We start from the raw sequence: 20,885 nt of genomic DNA on the forward strand, positions 1-20,885 counted from the left end.
TCCTGGTAGAAAGTATTTACTATGTCTCCTTCCCTATGGTAATACAGTTCAAGTTGTTATCATGAAAGGTGGGCAGCGTGGCATCTCCTCTTTAAAGTCAAGTTGAAGAGCAGTGTGACGATTTCTCCAAATTATGAAAGTTGTCAGTGTGATATTTTCCTTTGTAGGTGGAGACAGCAGTGCAACAGAGAGCTGGGATGAGGAGCTTTCTCCCTCCACAGTGTTGTATACTGCTACACAACACACTCCTACGAGCATCACTCTGACAGTCAATCGAGTTTGTAGAACCAAACCTAAAAAGAGAAAAAGGAATACAGAGAGAGCTCGTACAGCACCAAAAGCTAAAAAAATCAAGGTATGTGAACAGAAAAGGCTGTCGAAGTCTCAAGGCATTTGCTAAGCAATTGATCAGGAGTTTGGCTTAGATTCCCCCCCCCCCCCCCCCTCATTCATCTTCCTTGAGTGATGCATAACCTTCCACTACGGAGAAAGAATAAATTCACAGGTATTAGCTTTTAGGTTGGCCAGACTTTCTCCGTACTGAAGGAGCGGGTCCAGCAGTCACATGGGTTGCTCATGTCCAATCCGGTGGAACTGAGCCTAGTATTAAAAAAGCTTGCCGGATCCGCCCCTTCCCCAGAATTCGCTCAGTTCGCATATCCTGCGGTTGTATTGTGATAGCTCGTTCAACATTCTAACACCTTCCCTTCGTTCCTTTTCTTCAAAAGTAGTAAGATTTGTTTTATCATTATTATTTACTTGCACCAATAGCGCCAGCCGTTTGCGGCTCGGCTTTTTTCCTTTGGAGAAGTTGCGGTTTCGTTTTCCCCCGGCGGTTTTGCCGGTTACGATTCCTGCGGCCGCTTGTGGATTCTTCTAATCCTTTGGCCTGGAGGTCCTGGTGCAAGTATTATCCTATTGAATTATTGATTATTTATTGTATACAATATATTTAAGGGCTTAAAAAATACCTCCTGCGGAGTGAGACGCCTTCTAGTCTCCTGGACTTAGTCGATCGCTTCCCCTTTAAGAAATTACGGAGCGATTTTTTCGGCGCGAAGGCCTTCGCGCCCTTTTTAAATCTAGGCCTCTCGTGTTGGCCTCCTGCCAGCCGCGTAGGCCTCAGTCCACCGCGTGGATCCCGGAGCGGGCCTTGGGGGTCCCAGGCTAAATTCTCCACCGGCTAAGCCTCCAACCAGAGTGCCTTGGTTTACTTAATTATAAAGTTTAGGGAGGCTGGCCCCGCTGGATTTGGGGGCACGAACTCTGGGTTTGCCCAGATTGTCCTCACGTCTCAGCAGCTTCGAGGCCTCGAAGCAGGATCCATTCCTCTTGGGAAGTCCTTGAAATTCTTCTCCTTATTTATTCAGTTATTGGCTCAGCCTTGTCTTCTGTTAATTGTCAGACTATGGCTACTTTTCCCAAGAGAGGCACAACTAAAGGTCCCAGAGAGGCCAGGCCTACAGGCGATGAGATTACTAGTATCCCCCAGGCCTCTTCCTCCTCTTCTCCAGGGGCCCGCCCCTCGACCTAGGTCACCAGGGCCGAGAAGAGAAGGGACCTAGCCCTACAAAAAATTCATGACAAATCAGCAAAACGTTTGAAAGTGCAGGCCCAAGTAATCAGTAGTCAAGACCCACCAGAGGCTTCTAGTATTCCTCCTTCTGGGGTCCCTGTGTTATCTCTGGATGAGCCAAACCTAGACAGACCCCAACCTAACCTATGGGGCATAGGTCCAGAGGAACCAGATATTATTGAAGATTCCCCCCAGCCAGGATCCTCCCAGGCCTTTAGGAATTCTTCTGCCATTTCTGCTGATATTTCCAGCTTACCTCCTGAGTTCCAGTCTATTTTTGCTGTGTTGTCCAAAGCCATTGATGCCAAACTCTCCACCATCAATGAGCTTCCCTTACCTCTTCCTCCTTCTCGCTCCTCCCGCCCCTTGGGTTCTCCCCCAGCGGTCAGAGCTCCTATTCAGGAAGATTCAGATTCCTCCCAGGATGAATATGAGGATATAGAGGATGATGAGGATGCCTTTCAAGGCCTATCAGATGATGAGGAATCCCAAATAAAGGTTCCTCCTCCAATTACTATTTTTCCTTCTCAATTATTCAAATCTCTCCTCCTCAAAGCTAGAATTTCTACGGGATTAGCGGCCCAGGAGAAACAAGCCTCCACTTCCACTGATCCCCCGGAGGAGAATTTACCTTACTTCACAGAGGAACAGGAGGATAACGAGGTAATTCCTATGCCTAAGTTGTTTAAAGATGCTTTACTCAAACAGTGGGAATTTCCAACCTCTGGCCTTAATCCCTCCACCAAGGACAGAAAGTTGTACAAACTTTCCTCTTCCTATGAAGAGCTTCTATCCTTTCCCAAACCGGATGAACCTGTCAAAATTCTTCACTCGGCAGCGGCTGTGCCAGGCGAGGCGGAGGAAGTCCTCCGCCCAGAGGACAAGCGCATTGAGCAAATGCTCAAAAGAGGATTCACCGCTGATTCCTGGGCCACTAAAAGCTCTGCAGCGGCTTCCTTTTTCTCCAGAGCCATGCTGCTGTGGCTTCGCCAACTTCAACAGCATATTCCTCCCGATGACTTGAGAGGTCAACAAGACTTCAACAAGGTCTTTGCAGCTGCCCAGTACGTGGCTGATGCCACCTTGCAATCTACTAGATTTTCTGCTAAGTCTATTGCAGCTTCTACTACGGCAAGAAGACTCCTATGGATTCGCCCTTGGCAAGCGGGAGTTCGCCAAAAGTGGCAGTTATCCCAGGGCCCCTTAAAGCGCGACCTTCTCTTCGGTGATCTTCTGGATCCACTCCTCACGGAAACCACGGACAAGAAGAAAGTTTTGGGTCCAACCACAAAAAAGGCTACCAAAACGCAGTCCTTTCGTCGCCCAGGACGCCAGCAAGATCAAGCGGCTTCCTACCAGAGATCTCCAGGTCAGTATTCCCCCCGCTTTCGTTCCCAAGGTAGGAACTCCAGGGGTAGAGGGTTTCGCTTCCAAAGGGGAGCTTCCTCTAACAGGGCCTCAAAAAAAACCTAGATGGTAATCCTACCTCTATTCCCATAGGGGGTCGCCTAGCTCATTTCGCCTCTAATTGGCGTCTCACCTCCAAGGACCCTTGGGTCATTGACACTGTTCAAACAGGCCTTCTTTTAGAATTTATTTCTCCTCCCCCTAAACGTTTTATTTCCTGCCCTTCTCCCAGGTCATCCTCAGATTGTAACCGTATGGAGGAGGCCATTTCTCATCTATTGTCCATCAGAGCCATTCAACCGGTCCCTTCCGGTCAGAAGGGCCTAGGTTTTTACTCCATCCTATTTATGGTTCCAAAGTCCTCCGGAGGTTGGAGAGCTTTTTTGGATTTGAAGAAACTAAATTTATTCATCAAATATAGGAAGTTTAAGATGCACTCCTTGTCTTCTATTTTGGCCGCCATTCACTCGGGAGATTTTATGGTCTCCTTAGACCTCACTGAGGCCTACCTTCACATTCCTATAGCCAAATGCCACAGAAAATTTTTACGTTTTTCCTTTCAAGGCAGGCATTTCCAGTATAGGGCGATGCCATTTGGCCTTTCCTCGGCCCCTCGGGTCTTTACAAAGCTCTTGGGGTCCCTGGCGGCCTATATCAGGGCGTTTCCCATCCACATTTTATGTTATCTTGATGATATTTTGATTCATGGGAACTCCCTAGAGAAAGTGAAATCAGACCTTTCTGTCACCATGTCAGTCCTTCAGGACCATGGATTTTCCATCAACTTTGATAAAAGCCACCTCCAACCTTCCACATCCATTTCTCACCTGGGATCCATTATTGATTCAGAATCTTCCCAGGTTTTTCTCTCTCCCGAGAGAAAACTCAGTATAGTGGAGTTAATTTCTAGCATTTTATCTAATTCTTCAGTTCCCATAGTCACTCTATCTTCCCTTTTGGGGAAGATGGTGTCATGCATAGGCATCATTCCCTGGGCTCGCCTTCATGCTAGGGAACTCCAGTGGCTCCTGTTACCTTTTCAGAGATCAGGGCACAGCAATTCAAATCGACGCATTGTCATCCCACTGAGTGTTCGCAGATCCTTCAAGTGGTGGAAGTCTCCGGCCATGGACAAAGGATCCCCGTTCAGGTGCCCGGATCAATTTGTCATCACCACAGATGCCAGTCTATCGGGATGGGGCGCCCACGCCCAGGGGATGATAGCCCAGGGCACGTGGTCCCCGGAGGAAGCTTCCAGGCCAATCAATTGGCTAGAGTTAAGAGCCGTTTCCCTGGCTCTGAAGCATTTCTCTCCTCGCTTTCCCAACCGGCACGTTCTCATTCTCACCGACAACATTGCCACGAAAAGCCACATTTGCAGACAGGGGGGCACGAGATCCAAGGCTCTCATGAGGGAGGCCCTCAAGCTGGGCCTTTGGGCGGAAAAACATCTCCAGTCGCTCCTAGCCGATCACATCTCGGGGAGTCTCAACGTCCAGGCGGATTGGCTATCCCGGGCAACGATAGACCCAGGAGAGTGGAACCTCCATCAAGACCTGTTCCATCAAATCACCCTCAGATTCGGCCTACCAATTCTGGATCTCTTCGCAACAAATGCGAACGCTCAACTCCCTCGCTTCTATTCCAGATTTCCATCCCCGGGAGCGGAAGCAATCAATGCCCTCCGGAGTCCATGGCCTCCAGGCCTACTCTACGCATTTCCTCCAATTCCAATACTCCCGGACGTGATTCACAAGGTCCTCACCGAGAGGGCCCGAGTAATCCTAATCGCCCCTCACTGGCCCCGCCGGCCCTGGTTCGCGGATCTCCAACAGCTGTCCGTCCAGGACCCTTGGCGACTCCCCGTTTCGGGGGATATGCTGCGGCAGGGGGCCTCCTTCCATCCAGACCCGGAGTGGTTCCACCTCACCGCCTGGCTGTTATCAGGAGAGATTTAGAACTGCGTGGTCATGACCCCGATTCAGTGGAGGTCATTTTAAAGGCCAGAAGGGGTTCGACCAATCGAATCTACGACCACACGTGGTCCAAGTTTCACCAGTGGTGTCTACAGGAAGGTCTCTCCCCTCTGTGCATCCCCATACACAGAATAATTTCCTTCCTTATGCAAGGCTTCCACAAAGGACTTTCCACCAGCACCCTCCGGCGTCATCTGGCAGCCATTTCATCTGTCCTAGGAGGTCCCCGCAGACAGCCTCTCCGATCCTTCCCTGAAGTTCAGGAATTCCTCAAGGGCATAGCCAACCTCAGACCTTCCAAGGTCCACAGGTACCCATCCTGGGATTTGCCACGGGTTCTCCATTCCCTCACGCAGGCACCATACGAACCCCTAAAATCGGCGTCCCTCAGGTACCTATCCTTTAAGGTAGCATTCCTGGTGGCTATTACCTCTGCCCGACGCATTTCGGAGCTGGCTGCCCTCTCAATCAGGCAGGACCTTTGCCAATTCCATCAGGACAAGGTAGTCTTGCGACTGGACCCCACCTTCTTACCCAAGGTCAGTTCCATGTTCCACAGAGCTCAGGATATTGTCCTACCTTCCTTCTGCCTCCAACGAGACCATCCCTTGGCAATTAGATGGCACACCCTGGATCTTACCAGAGCGCTGAGAATCTATATCCAACGCACAGGACCCTTTCGGAGGTCAGAAGCACTTTTTGTAGCCTATCATCCCAGAGTCATGGGGGCCAAAGTGTCTTCAACAGTAATAGGCCGTTGGATCAGAGGGACTATATCTAAGGCCTATGAGTCGGCCTCCCTCTCAGTTCCAAGGAACATCACAGCGCATTCCACCAGGAGCGCAGCCACTTCGGCCGCTTGGGCGACTCAAGCCCCGTTGGAGGAGGTCTGCAAAGCAGCCACTTGGGCCTCGCCAAATTCCTTCATCAGGCACTACAAGATTGATTCTTACGCTTCAGCGGACGCTGCCTTCGGCAGAAGGGTACTCCAATCCGTTATCTCACACGATAGCAAGCTAATCCCACCCTAGGGACCATCTATTGGGTATGTCCCATGTGACTGCTGGACCCGCTCCTTCAGTACGGAGAATAGGCGTTGATTACTTACCTGAACGCCTCTTCTCGTACGGTGAGCGGGTACAGCAGTCACTTCCCGCCCTTGTATGTGTCTTCTTTACCTTTCTATATCTTTCTTCCTCTAACAATGAGAGTTGAACACTACAGAGCTTCACAACTGAGCCTAGTCTATGGATTCGCGAATTCTGGGGAAGGGGCGGATCCGGCAAGCTTTTTTAATACTAGGCTCAGTTCCACCGGATTGGACATGAGCAACCCATGTGACTGCTGTACCCGCTCACCGTACGAGAAGAGGCGTTCAGGTAAGTAATCAACGCCTATTCTCTTCATGTGGACTAGTAGTAAACATTACTGACCAAATGCACAAGAATGATTCTGTGTTTCATTTTGACCGGCGAGGGAGGGGACCGCTTGCAGAGCTGTAAATGAGGGCAGGGGGCATAGCTTGCCAAGAAGGAACATTTCTTCATAAAAAAGAAGCATAATTTATATATATTTTTATAAGAATAACCTGACAAATGACTAATACGATTTTAGTCTATTGAGATTAGTGCTATGCACTTTGCAGATTTTTTGAGTGTGTTACCAGTATTTCAATGGGAAATGGTTAAATATAATGTTGTCATTTAAATTTGTTCCCTAGTTGCACCCTCTGTTGCCCTGTTATATATTCTTTAGATCAAAATTTCAGACTTTTGATCTGAATTTCCAAAGGGTGAATACATACTATGGCTGATGTAGCAAGTACAAATTTTGAAAGTTTATACTTTGGGGCCAAAGTTGCCTTATGGTAGGATGGGATTTAATAAATAATAATGATTTGGAATTCAAATAAAATTTCGTGGACATGCTGAGGAAATTGTGGCTCTGTGGGCGAGTGGATGGTTGGAATTACCCATTCATAAAATTACTGTCAGGATCACAGCATTATTTCATGATGGGTGTGGGCAGTCACATTTCCCAGAAGGGTAAACCTGGAAGTAGTTTGCCCAGCAATGACATAAATTGAGGCCTGTGTTACAAAACACTCTTAAACTGGCCTAGCACATGCTTTAAATGTCTCTAAAGGTGTCTCAGAAATAATTATGGACAGTAATAGAGGTGCCACAAAGCAGCAGTTTGAAAGAAAAAGTAATTTTGCAGAGATTAGATGGAGGCTGTACAACCAATTTTAGTATATGCATTAATTTGGGTTCTTGCACCAATCAGGAAGTTAAACTTAATGACCTCAGGGGTCTCTTAATGTTGCCTTTATTGCTTGCAAAAATGATGTTTGATGGGAATTGCAAAGTTTACTGGAACATTGGGAAAAAAGATCCTTCGGTGTTGTGTTGATATGTCCTGTCCATTCACAGTAGGTACTAGGAAGCAAATATGTATACAGCAGGAGCACAGAAGAATGTAAAGTGATTAGTGTCTCAACCTTGCAATTTTAAACTTGCTTATAAGCTAATGATTGATAAATTCTTAGAGCACAAGCTATAGAAATGCAGCCGAGACTTTCACAAAGGAGTTGCATTAATAACAGCTATCATTCGAAAGCATTTAAATTGTGACGTTAATCTCTGTAAGCTTAATTATTCAAGTCTGGAAATATACAAAGTAAGAAGAAGTGCGGTGTCTTCTGGTGCCTGGTGAGCGGCTTACATTTGCACCAGCTCATGACAAACGTTTTAAGCATGTTTTTAATTTGTGACAAGAAATAAACACTCTTCCAGAGGGAATGTTTTTTTTGATATCCTTATCCATCGTATTATTTTAGGATGATTTATTTATTGGATTTATATTATCATGCTTTGTCATTAGAACAAAATGCCATTATTGTTGTTGTTGTTGTTATTGTTATTTTATTTTTAAGCGCTCGTGCTTAGAAGCACTGAGCCATTTGGAGACTTAACCTTATAAACTGGTTAATCATTGATTCTGTTCAGGTATTATGTACTACGTCCTCTGATGACTGTCTAGACCCAAAACCCATATTCTGGGTGGAGAGCAGGGGGGAAAAACAACCCAAGGATGTGATACTTGGAAAAGCAGGCTGGTTGACCAGCCAGTCAGAAAAGAGTACCCTGCTAGGTTGCTGTTAAGTGAACAGAGGGATGATAAACACCAGCCTCGCCCTTCCCTTTTCCACCCTCAGCGGCTTGAGGGGCCCTTGGTTTGTTTCCTGCTCTTCCCCCTCCATCATTGTAGTTCAACCACGGAGCACCTGAAAACAGCCATCCTGTGCAGAGAAGGATTGGAGCACAGAATTTTATACACTTCTCTGAAAACTGGAGGAGTGTCGGGAAGGGTTTTGAAGGTCCACCATTCGGTCCCTGAGACCTTCCCTACTTTCTAATCCTATACAGTATTTATTATTTGCTCCCTTTGGCTTTTCCTCATTCCCCCCCCCCCCAAGTGGTCACACATTATTTTCTGAAAATATCTCTAGATTAAACATAGATATTCTTAGACATTGAACGGGTCCAAAGACGGGCTACAAGAATGGTGGAAGGTCTTAAGCATAAAACGTATCAGGAAAGACTTAATGAACTCAATCTGTATAGTCTGGAGGACAGAAGGAAAAGGGGGGACATGATCGAAACATTTAAATATGTCAAAGGGTTAAATAAGGTCCAGGAGGGAAGTGTTTTTAATAGGAAAGTGAACACAAGAACAAGGGGACACAATCTGAAGTTAGTTGGGGGAAAGATCAAAAGCAACATGAGAAAATATTATTTTACTGAAAGAGTAGTAGATCCTTGGAACAAACTTCCAGCAGACGTGGTTAATAAATCCACAGTAACTGAATTTAAACATGCCTGGGATAAACATATATCCATCCTAAGATAGAATACAGAAAAGAGTATAAGGGCAGACTAGATGGACCATGAGGTCTTTTTCTGCCGTCAGACATCTATGTTTCTATGAGGATGTACTGAAAACTGCTGCTTTGCAATGCATTCTAACTCCGTTTTTTTTTTCCAGTTTAGAAAATGGGACAATCACTGCAACAGGCAGTTGCAGGTGCCTTTTGTTATGTTGGTACCTATTAGAATTGTAGCTACAAAGTAAACAAATTTTTACTGGTTCTGCCTGTAAACTAATTTGCTTTTAGTACATCAAGCAGCAGCTCACAGGCACTAGCTTTGTTTAATTTAGTAGAAGCTATGTATCCTATAAAATATTTTGGTTCGAGTATTGCATTTTGCAAATGAATTGTCTGATTTGATTCAAATTTGTGTGTAAAGTTGGGATTGATTCCTAGCAACCGCATGGAGGGACCTCTTTCTGGATGCCCAGCCTGGCCATTCGGGTCTCCCAGGGATGTGTCAGTCACATTGTACTCAAGTTTATCCACGTTGCTGCTGGTTTTTCTCTTTCGAGTTCCAAAGCATTGATATTTTTCTGTCATTTCTATCTAACCTTCACTTCCGTAGAGTGCCAGAGGAAAAACCATTGCCTGCAGCACAATCCCGATCTTTGTAGGTATAGATACATCATGGCATCTGAATAGCTTTTTCAAAGGCTTCATTGCTAATTTACCAAGCGCTAAGTCTGCAGCATACTTCTTGTCTGCTGGTTCTTTTATGGTTGATAGTGAATCCTAAATTATGGTTATTCTTAGTTTCATTTTTCATTGTGATCCTGGACTTTCATTACTGGAGCTTGCGATTCATTTGTATTTTCAGCTATCAGAACAGTGCCGCCAGCATGGTGCGTGGTGTTATATGTCTTTTTCCAGTTTTAAAACCATGCTCATCTTCCAATTTCAGCTACTTTCAGCATAGATATAAATTGCGCCAATAGAGTTTACACTGTGATTTCACCCCTTCACTAACTTGGAGCCAGTCTGTTTTGCTATGTTATGAGCTGTGACTTCCTGTCTTATATATGGGTTTTTCGTGAGGACAATGAAATCAGAATACCTATGGGATGCCTGTCAACTTGATGTGCTCATGAAGATCTATCTATAATAGTCGCAATCAATTTGAATATCTAGGATCTCTTTTTTTCTGTAGGATTCTAAATTACATTGCCTAATCCTAAGCATTATTTTGCTAGCATATTTTGGACACTAAATTAAGTTTCCTTTCTTTGGTATTGGTTGACTAACAATCATCCAAATTCCTAGCCATGGTGTAATTCTCCAGACGTGCTGGCATCATTTGGTTGAAACCTTTACCAGTTCTTCTGTTGCTTGCCAAAATTCTGTAGACATTCCATCAATTTCTATAGCCTTCTGACTGGTGATGGCTGGAGTACATCTCTGACTTCAACTACTAGTGTTAGATTTTCTTGTAAATAGGGAACATTTTCTAAATCATTGATGACATCTCTACATAATTTCAATATATTCCATCCATCATTGTTTTATTTTCTTAGAATCAGTTCCTATTGGTATCCTTTAACATACCAATTTGATATTAGAACGTCTTTCTGAGTTTGGAGATCTTTGAGAAAACTTTTCTTGTTTTTCCATATTGCCATGTTCAGTACGTTTCCAGACTCCACTATAATACTGCTTTTTATCTCTTCTAACAGCTCCCTTGAAATTCTTTGTTACGTTTCTTCCCGAGATCTTTGTCTTTCTTCATTCTGGCTTCTCTTCTCTTAGCAGTTTCCACCGTCTGTTCTGACACCCGGTTTGCTTTCTTCTGTTTCTTGGTCTTTGGCGCTTTCTTTTCACATTCATCCTTAACAGCTTCTTTGATTTCATTCCACAGTTCCTCTGGTTCCCTATCAATGAGGTTCAGCCCTTCAGAGTGATTCCTGATGTTCTTCTTGAAAATGGTGGGTATGTGCTCAAAATCCTATTGTGGAAAACTGGTTGGCTTTGTTCTTTTTCCCTAGCTTGGCTTGGAATCCCACAATCCAGCCCCTGGTCACATCTTTGCTATTAGAAAGGAGAATAATTCTTCCACCTCATTTTTTGGTACCAATAACATGGTCAACATGATTTCTGGGTATTCCATCTGGCAATGTTAGCTAGTTGTGGGTTTGGTTGTTTTAAAGCTGTGTTAGCAGTGAAGAAATCATTGGGTAGTCATTCTCCTGCTTAATTTCTGTTTCCTAAGCCAGCATTTTTCTGACTCTTTTCCTGCTGTTTCCAACAGCATTTTTTTCTCCTTACTACTTCCAATTTTGGCATTTGAGTCTCCAACCTTAAGAAACATATCTTGTTTGCACGATTTTTACCAGATTGAACTTGGCCATAAAATCAACCTTCCTCCCTCCTCTTTTTTTCTTTTCCAACAGTGGTTGGAGCATAAATGTGGGCCTTCATTATGTTGCAGGGTTGTCTGTAGATTTTGATTTATATTATATGGTCACTGACTCTGTTGTACCCCAATATTGCATTTGCTGTATCCTCTCTATGAAAGCAGTGCCATTTCTTTTCTTTGTTTCCATGTCCTGTGTAGTAAAACAGTGTGATCTTCTGACTGAAAAATGTCTTAATTCCCGTCCATTTCGATTCAGTGGTTCCTGAGATGTGGATGTGTAATTGATTCACTTAATCCATCGTTGGCTTGAGCTTTCTCATGTTCATGCTTCTTACGCTTTGTTTTCCCACTGTAATTCTGTCTTTGTGTCTTCAGATCTTCTTTTCTTTTTATTTTTTTGGTTTGCCACATTGACAGCAAGACGTCTCAAAAACCTGAATGTTTCCAGGACATTAAACAATGGTTAGCATTCCAAAAGGTTTTCAGCCCTTCCTCAGTAGCATGTTGAATGCTAACAACCTGAGGGCTGGTCACCCAATGTTAAAGGGTTAAATAAGATCCAGGAGGGACGTGTTTTTAATAGGAAAGTGAACACAAGAACAAGGGGACACAATCTGAAGTTAGTTGGGGGAAAGATCAAAAGAAACATGAGAAAATATTATTTTACTGAAAGAGTAGTAGATCCTTGGAACAAACTTCCAGCAGACGTGGTAGATAAATCCACAGTGACTGAATTTAAACATGCCTGGGATAAACATATATCCATCCTAAGATAAAATACAGAAAATGGTATAAGGGCTGACTAGATGGACCATGAGGTCTTTTTCTGCCGCCAGACTTCTATGTTTCTAATATTGTCAATCATTTTATCTTGCCTCTTCATGTGGTTTCCCTGTAAAATGTAGGAGTGATATACCGTTGCCCTCCTTTTGAACAGTTAGAAATTATGTATTTGCCATTATCACTAAAATAATAATCGGCCTCCAGCATCTTTCAGTAGCTTTTTGCCCAATACAGATACAAAGTTCATTAGTGACCATTCCGTTTTTTACAACAGTACTGAAAAAAGTGAGTCATGACTGTTTTTGACACTTATGACCATTGTGCCATCCCCATGGTCACGTGATCAAAATTTGGACACTTTTAAATGACCCGTATTTATAACAGTGACAATGGTCATGGGGTCACCTTTTGCAATTTTCTTACAAGCAAACTCAACGGGGAAGCCAAATTCATTTAGCAGCCATGTTACTAACTTTAACAACTGCAGTGATTCACTTAATAACTGTGGCAAAGAAAGGTTGTAAAATGGGACAAAATTTGCCTCGCACGTCAGTTGACCTTGGTGGGAATACAGTGTTCCCTCGATTTTCGCGGGTTCGAACTTCGCGAAAAGTCTATACCACGGTTTTTCAAAAATATTAATTAAAAAATACTTTGCGGATTTCCCCCTATACCACGGTTTTTCCCGCCCGATGACGTCATATGTCATTGCCAAACTTTCATCCGACTTTAATAAATATATTTTTAAATAAACTTTAATAAATAAACATGGTGAGTAATGATCTAAATGGTTGCTAAGGGAATGGGAAATTGCACTTTAGGGGTTTAAAGTGTTAAGGGAAGGCTTGTGATACTGTTCATAGCCAAAAATAGTGTATTTACTTCCGCATCTCTACTTTGCGGAAATTCGACTTTCGCAGGCAGTCTCGGAACGCATCCCCCGCGAAAATCGAGGGAACACTGTATATACGATTTGGCATCTGCTTCTAGTGTTCTTCAATCATTTATCCAAAGGCCACAATGATGTAGCATAGCAGGGCTTGAAGGAGGCTTCATAGGGAAAATGGAGTGAAATGCAGGTAGTCGGTGATTTACAACAGTTGGTTCAGTGACCGTTCGAAGTTAACAGTGGCACTGAAAAAAAGTTATGACAATTTTTCACACTTGTGACCATTTTAGCACCCCTACCGCCATGTGATTCATATTTGGATGGGTGATGGGTGAGAGCCAGATTCAATTAACAACTGTAGTGATTCACTTAAGCAGAAAAAAGTTGTGAAAAAGGGGCAAAACTCTCTTAACACATTTTTCACTTGGGAACCTCAATTTTGGGTTTAGTTGTGGTCATAACTCAAGGACTACCTGTACACTATTCTTCCTGCATATAATTGTTTTTTTAATGGGACAGATATTTGACGATTAGCATAAATGAAAAGAGAGCCATCAATATTTCTAGGGTGGTGAAGTCCTGGAAGAGAAGGATTTTTTGTGTGGAAGGAGCATAATGAAAATAGACTGAGGTTGATGGCTTTTCCAGTGTTATGCATTGTAGTTTCTCGGCCCCTCCCCTTATATATTAAAGAAAATGTAACCTTTATTGAACAGAAGCTCAGACATCCAGGATATAAATACTGATAGTGATTTCTCTTGTTGCGCTTGACAGGCTTTTAGAGAAGGTTCACGGAAATCTTTGCGGATGAAGGTGAGTATCCATGCATAAACCTAATAAACACCTTTGCAACCAGGTTCTAAATAGACTACATATGTCAGCCATTGATTTATGAATAGTACCATCACTTTAAAAGCTCCTCTGTAACATGGAATTGGTTAGCATTAATTTAGTAAGTCATTGTCAGGGACTTAAAATATCCTGCTTGCTGCATATGAAAGAATGAGGCAGCGGTAAAGATGGCTGGGGATATTTCATCATATTTGGAGATGAGTTTGCAAGCATTTTCTCCCAGTTCTTAATTTCCTAGTAGTTTTTCACCTCTTGCCGGTTTTTCAGGAGAGCTTTTAAATTGTGCTTGATCAAGGCTAATTATTTGAGGAGATTGGTTTCTATAGTTGTTGTTGTTTAAAGCAGTGTTTTTCAACCAGTGTGCCGCGAGACATGGTCAGGTGTGCCGCGAAGAAGGAAGCTCAGGTTCTGGTCTCGCAACTTTTTGCTGAGAGTGAGAGAGAGAGAGAGAGAAAGCAAGAGAGAGAGAAAGAGAGTGTGAGAGAGAAAGAGAGTGAGAGAAAGAAAAGAGAAAGAAAGAAAGCAAGAGAGAGAGATATAGAGAGGGAAAGCAAGTGAGAGAGAGAGTGAGTGAGAGAAAGAAAAGAGAAAGAAAGAAAGCAAGAGAGAGAAAGAGTGTGTGAGAGAAAGAGAGTGAGTGAGAGAAAGAAAAGAGAAAGAAAGAGAGAGAGAAAGAAAGCAAGAGAGAAAGAAAGAGAGAGAGAAAAAAGGAGAGAAAGGGAGAGAGAGAAATGAGCAAAAAGAGAAATGAGAAAATGATTGAGACAGAATGAGAGGAAAGAGAGAGAAACAAAAGAGAGAGAGAAGTGACTCTTGATTTAAAGCATATGATAAAAAGCACCCAAAGAATAAGAGAGAAAAAAACCCCAGCCCTCACCTGTTTTTGGAAATGGTTCAAGAGTGTATACACACACACACAAGGGTGGGGAGGAGACAGGGATGGAAAAAGAGAGGAGAGTGTCTTAGGGTGTCATTTTGGTTGGTGGTGTGCCCCAGGATTTTGTAAATGTAAAAAATGTGCCGCAGCTCAAAAAAGGTTGAAAATCACTGGTTTAAAGCAAAGGGCCATTTCAAAAAGTCCTTAGTGTCTTTTATAGGGCCCCCAAACCATTCAGCCATTGAACTGACTCTGTGGTTTGATACAGAATTCTCCTTCAGAAGCCCACGCCCTGGATGAGAATACCACAGAGGGGTGGGAAAACCGCATTAGACTCTGGACTGATCAGTATGAAGAAGCCTTCACAAACCAATACAGCGCCGACGTGCAAAATCTCCTAGAGCGTCATCTAAATGCTAATAAAGAATTTGCGGGCAAGGCGGCTGTGCTGGACACAATCAATAAGACTGAACTGGCCTGTAACAACACGGTCATTGGATCCCAGATGCAGGTAAGAAGTCTATCCAAAAGTTGTGTGTGTGTGTGTGTGTGTGTGTGTGAGAGAGAGAGAGAGAGAGAGAGAGAAGTCAGTGGTATTCTTACAGGGGGGCAATTGAGAATATGCTTTTTCTGCACTTAGATGCACACTTTTCCTTGCCTGAAAGAGTTTAAGGAGGTTTAATTATTATACCAATAATTTTGAGCCTTGGTGGGGCAGCAGTTAAAGTGCAGTCCTGCAAGCTGCATCTGCTGACTGCAGTTCACCAGTTCAAATCTCACCAGGCTCAAGGTAAAATGAAGACCCAGATTGTTGGGGGTGATAGGCTGACTCTGTAAACCTCTTAGAGAGGGGCTGTAAAACACCGTGAAGTGGTATAATTATCCACATTCATATCTCCGGGACCGCCTACTGCCGCACGAATCCCAGCAACCAGTTAGGTCCCACAGAGTTGGCCTTCTCCAAGTCCCGTTGACTAAACAATGTCATTTGGCGGGACCCAGGGGAAGAGCCTTCTCTGTGGCGGCCCCGACCCGCTGGAACCAACTCCCCCCAGAGATCAGAATTGTCCCCATTCTCCTCGCCTTTCGTAAGCTCCTTAAAACCCACCTTTGTCGTCAGTCATGGGGGAATTGAGATATTCCCTTCCCCCTAGGCCTATAAAATTTATGCATGGTATGCTTGTGTGTATGTTTGGTTTTTTAAATCAGGGTTTTGAAAATTATTTTAAATATTAGATTTGTTACATGTTGTTTCATTATTGTTGTTAGCCGTCCCGAGTCTACAGAGAGGGGAGAGGGACGGCATACAAATCAAATAGATAGATAGATAGATAGATAGATAGATAGATAGATAGATAGATAGATAGATAGATAGATAGATAAATTCAACCTTACACATTCAATAAGGTTGTTTTCAAGTAGAGAAGTAGGCTTGTGGGGTTTTTTTTTTAAATGAATTTGGGTCCTCCATTCTTTTTTTCAACCGTACAGCTTCAGCTGGGAAGAGTCACAAGGGTTCAGAAGCACCGAAAGCTTTTGAGGGCCGCGAGAGATTTGGCTGCAGATACCCTTATCATTGAATATCGTGGGAAGGTGATGCTAAGGCAGCAATTCGAGGTCAATGGTCACTTCTTCAAAAAGTAAGCGTTTTTCTGTCATTGCCGTTTCTTGAAAATCAAACACGATGCCCTCCCACTGAGATTTTGAATTAGTTGAAGATAACGTCAGCCAGTGGTTGTTTTTTTTTCTATAGGGAATTTTATGCTGAACTAAAAGATCAGGTGCGCATGCGCAAATCCATGCAGGGGTGCACCAGGTCGTCTGTGAAGTTTGTACCGAGTGGGTGATGTTTGCCACGAGGTTAAAATGCTGTTGTTGTTGTTTTTTTTTTCACCTTCCCCCCTTCTTCTTTACCTTCCTCAGGCCGTATCCCTTTGTGCTGTTTTACTCCAAATTTAATGGTGTCGAGATGTGTGTGGATGCCCGCACTTTCGGAAATGATGCCAGATTCATCAGGCGTTCCTGCACACCCAACGCTGAGGTAAACGGCGGTGCTGAGGTGGCCTTGAGTATTTGGCAAGTGTGATTTTGAGTTTATGCTCTACAAATCAAGCAGAGATAATCCCATGCCAATTAAGCGCAGAGGACTCAGACTATGCCCTGTGAATTTTATAATGCCGGAGCTGTAGAGAGAGAGAGGAAAATAGTTTCGTGGGATTGCTGCAGCGGGGGGAGGCAGGAGGACTCGTACTTTTATGGTGTCATTAATAGGTGATATTTTGATTTGTATGTGTGCTGGTGCATTTCTCATTAATAAAATTCTGTGTTGGATGGCAAAGCACTCCTTTTCAGTTTTAGATGCAGTGTGTGAGTGTGTGTGTGTATATAATCTTGCTCTTCAGGAATAACCAGACACTCTGCAGGAGCTGGTTTTTACAATTCACCTTTGCAGCAAGACCAATGCCTTGCTGTAGTGTGTTAGCAGTGCTGCTTTTATATTGCAGGTCCGTCATGTGATTGCAGATGGGATGATTCACCTGTGCATATATGCGGTCGCTTCCATTGCCAAAGATGCAGAGGTCACCATTGCCTTTGATTATGAGTATAGTATCTGGTAAGTTGTCTTGGTGTTGTTTCCTTGTTATTACCCTTCCTTCCATATTTTTACTTTCTTACTCCTTACATATTTATACTTTTTTACTTTCTATTTATTTATTTATTTATTTATTTATTTATTTATTTATTTATTTTTAGGGGTGGTTGGGTTCTGAAGCATGTTGTGCAATAGGACCCCTTCCTTCCTAGACATTTGGCCCAAATGAACACAAGAACAAGGGGACACAATCTGAAGTTAGCTGGGGGAAAGATCAAAAGCAACGTGAGAAAATATTATTTCACTGAAAGAGTAGTAGATCCTTGGAACAAACTTCCAGCAGACGTGGTTGGTAAATCCACAGTAACTGAATTTAAACATGCCTGGGATAAACATATATCCATTGTAAGATAAAATACAGGAAATAGTATAAGGGCAAACTAGATGGACCATGAGGTCTTTTTCTGCCGCCAAATAATTTTAACCTTCAAATTTATTGTTGTAGCGTTTTCATAATGTCACTTTTATTTTGTCATAAGCTGCCTGGGGTTGTGTGATGGTGAATTGGGCGGCATATAGATTTAAAGAAATAAATAGCATAATTTCTTGAGGTTTTGAAGAATGGTACTAAAAACGCTTTTATATCTTTCATGGTGGAACAGCAATTATAAAGTGGATTGTGCCTGCCACAAAGGAAACCGGAATTGTCCTGTGCAAAAGCGGAGCCTGAACCCCGTGGAACAACTACCTCCACCTATTCTGGACACTCTGATTGGAGCAGAAACTAGGCGCCGGAAAGCCCGGCGTAAGGAACTGGAGCAGCAGGGTGCAGCCTCAGATGAGAACAGCAATCCCCAAAACGAGGAAGTCTCTGAGGGTCCGGCTGCAGTGAGTGATAATGAGGTAAATGTCCCCATTACTCTGGATAAGTGAGAATTGGTAATTAATTCTAGGTAAACTTAATCACAGAATGAATTGGGGGTTTTTCCTGGATAAAGCTGAAAGGTCTCAGCGTTGATCCTCATAGCAATAAAACGTACGGCTTTATTTACCGCTTCACAATGTTTACAGCTCTCTCTGAGCTGTTTATAGAGTCATCCTATTGCCCTAACAATCTGGCTCCTCATAGCTACTCGCAGTTGTGACGGCTTTTGAGGTTTTCTTCTCTTTCTCTTTAGGCTGCAGATAAGGAAGAGAAGCCAGAAGAGGAGAAGGAAACTGCTGCCGATGAGCTGGGAGGCCAGGGCAGACGGGCAAGTATTTCTTAAATATTTAATTTATTCTAATGTTTTGTGATGGCTATTGTCTCCCATTGGGCATAGGTATTTCCTAGAATTTTCTGATAGGTTGTTGCTGAGTTACATTTCTCCATATATTCCATTAGAAAGATTGAGTACCAGTGCTCTACTTCAGTGATTTTCAACCTTTTTTTGAGCCGCGGCACATTTTTTACATTTACAAAATCCTGGGGCACACCACCAACCAAAATGATACAAAATGATACTCTAAGACACTCTCCTCTTTTTCCATCCATGTCTCCTCCCCCCCTTGTGTGTGTATATGTGTGTGTGTATACACACTCTTCAACCATTTCCAAAAACAGGTGAAGGGTGGGGGGGTGGGGTTCTCTCTTATTCTTTGGGTGCTGTTTATCATATGCTTTAAATCAAGAGTCACTTCTCTCTCTCTTTTGTTTCTCTCTCTTTCCTCTCATTCTCTGTTTCAATCATTTTCTCATTTCTCTTTTTTCCTCCCCTTTTTCCTCATTTCTCTCTCTCTCTCCCTTCCTCTCCTTTTCTCTCTCCCTCTCTTGCTTTCTTTCTCTCTTGCCTTCTTTCTCTTTCTCTCTCTCTCACTCTTGCTTTCTCTCTCTTGCTTTCTTTTTCTCTCTTTCTCTCTCTCTCTTGCTTTCTTTCTCTCTCTTTCCCTCTCTCTTGCTTTCTTTCTCTTTATCTCACAGTTACTCTCTCTCTCAGCAAAAAGTTGCAAGACCAGAACCTGAGCTTCCTTCTTCGCGACACACCTGACCATGTCTCGCGGCACAGTAGTGTGCCACGGCACACTGGTTGAAAAACACTGCTCTACTTAGACAATATGTAGGACAACATGTAGGAAAAATCAACTCCAGAAGACTTTGGATCCAGATAGTTTTTGAAAGTCAGTACTTACCTGCAGGCTTGGTTGTTAATCAGGATGTGGATTAGTAGAATTTAAACAAGCAAGCATCTGCCACACAATACCCCAGGGTTACCAGTTGTTGATAAGAAAGACAAAAATAAAGTCTGCATAGTAGCCATTGCCATACCAGGAAGGCATTAGGAGAGAAGAGAAAGGGGGAAAATAGTTATACCTACAAATAGAAATAGATTTACTGTGAAAAAAGAAGGAAGGAAAGAGAGAAGAAAAAAGAAAGTGTACCAATAGTAATAAGTGCTTTAGGTGTAATTCCAAAACATCTAGAATACCATCGCGGTATTACAAAGTCAATGGCAAAAGGCAGCTTCCCTTGGAATAAGTTTACATCCTGCAACGATACTTTTGATAACATTAAATAACAACTACTTATCCCAGATCCTTGGGAAGGACTGGATAGGTGGATAAAAATGACCCAGCCAGTCTAAACATCTGGCTGACTATGTGACCAACCATAACTTCTGCCTTTTATATTTTACAATCACCTTAAAGGCAGATATAACTTCTGCTCCTGACGCCTGTTTCCCCTACTACAACAACATTGTGCAGTGGGTTGGACTGAGAAAAAAATAACTGATCTAAAATCACTCAGCTGGCTTGCCTGGTTAAGGGAGGCCTACAACCCCCAGTCTAGCCCTAACCATTAATCACTTACTTCAAAAGTGTGTGTCTGTTTTATATGCATTGTTTCAAACAATACTAATTCTGTATTCCCTGCTCTCAGAACAACTGTAAACTAAGCTAAGTGTCCATTACTTTGTAATATAGTACATACCTAAAAGTGCATATCTTCTGTTGTCATCGTCACTGTTCTGACAGGAAGTCTGGGTATTAGGGTGTTGTTTCTACAGTTTATCTCTATGCCCTCCATAATCTGTGGTTTGAGTTATGCCCCGTTCCTCCCTTTCTTCCCCTCGGAGCTGTGTTAATCTCGGTTTCTGCTTTTGCCTGCTAGACCCGAGAAGACAGAAAGGTGGAAGCTATCATGCATGTATTTGAGAATCTGGAAAAGAGAAAGAGGAGGAGAGATCTGCCGTCGTCCGACAGGAGCAGCACAGACGCAGAGATCGTGGTTACCGCAGAGACCCCAGAACCAGAAGAAGTGAAACCCGTGCCAAATGAAAGCGAAGATAACAGTTCGGCTTCAATTGTCCCGGTGGCAAGTGCTCCAACCTGTGTCAGCAGCGTCGGGGTGAACACCCGGAGATCTTCACAGGCTGGGGTAAGAAGAACAATAGAACTGTTGAGGATCAGATTGGAAAACTGCAGAATTTGGAGGGTTGATTTCATTGGCAGAGTAAAAAAAAAACCCAGCCACTTGTTTGGAAAATATAATTCGGTTTTCTGGTCTGTCTCCTGTCTTCCCATCAAATATTGCTGGGGAATTTTCTTAGCAAGGCAGTTTGCTATGAGTCCTTAGCTTGGTTACCGAGCTGGCACAGACAATTCACCATT

At 43.3% G+C, this 20,885-nt stretch overlaps 1 protein-coding gene across 3 annotated transcripts in view; it reads left to right on the forward strand.

The window, feature by feature from the left end:
• The window catches only part of LOC139160303 (histone-lysine N-methyltransferase SETD5-like), an 89,131-nt gene that overhangs the window by 36,738 nt on the left and 31,508 nt on the right, over positions 1–20,885 (forward strand). For 2 of the 3 annotated variants that reach the window (XM_070738028.1, XM_070738027.1), the window contains 9 exons: positions 168–355; positions 13,690–13,728; positions 14,913–15,155; positions 16,136–16,284; positions 16,568–16,685; positions 17,149–17,258; positions 17,900–18,140; positions 18,416–18,490; positions 20,386–20,652. In XM_070738028.1, the coding sequence (XP_070594129.1) occupies positions 168–355; positions 13,690–13,728; positions 14,913–15,155; positions 16,136–16,284; positions 16,568–16,685; positions 17,149–17,258; positions 17,900–18,140; positions 18,416–18,490; positions 20,386–20,652 (1,430 nt within the window). Of the gene's footprint in view, positions 1–167; positions 356–10,745; positions 10,813–13,689; positions 13,729–14,912; positions 15,156–16,135; positions 16,285–16,567; positions 16,686–17,148; positions 17,259–17,899; positions 18,141–18,415; positions 18,491–20,385; positions 20,653–20,885 lie in introns of those variants that run through there. The other variant, XM_070738029.1, reaches the window with a different exon arrangement.

Source organism: Erythrolamprus reginae, chromosome 2, assembly GCF_031021105.1.
Source record: "Erythrolamprus reginae isolate rEryReg1 chromosome 2, rEryReg1.hap1, whole genome shotgun sequence".
NCBI lineage: Eukaryota > Metazoa > Chordata > Lepidosauria > Squamata > Dipsadidae > Erythrolamprus > Erythrolamprus reginae.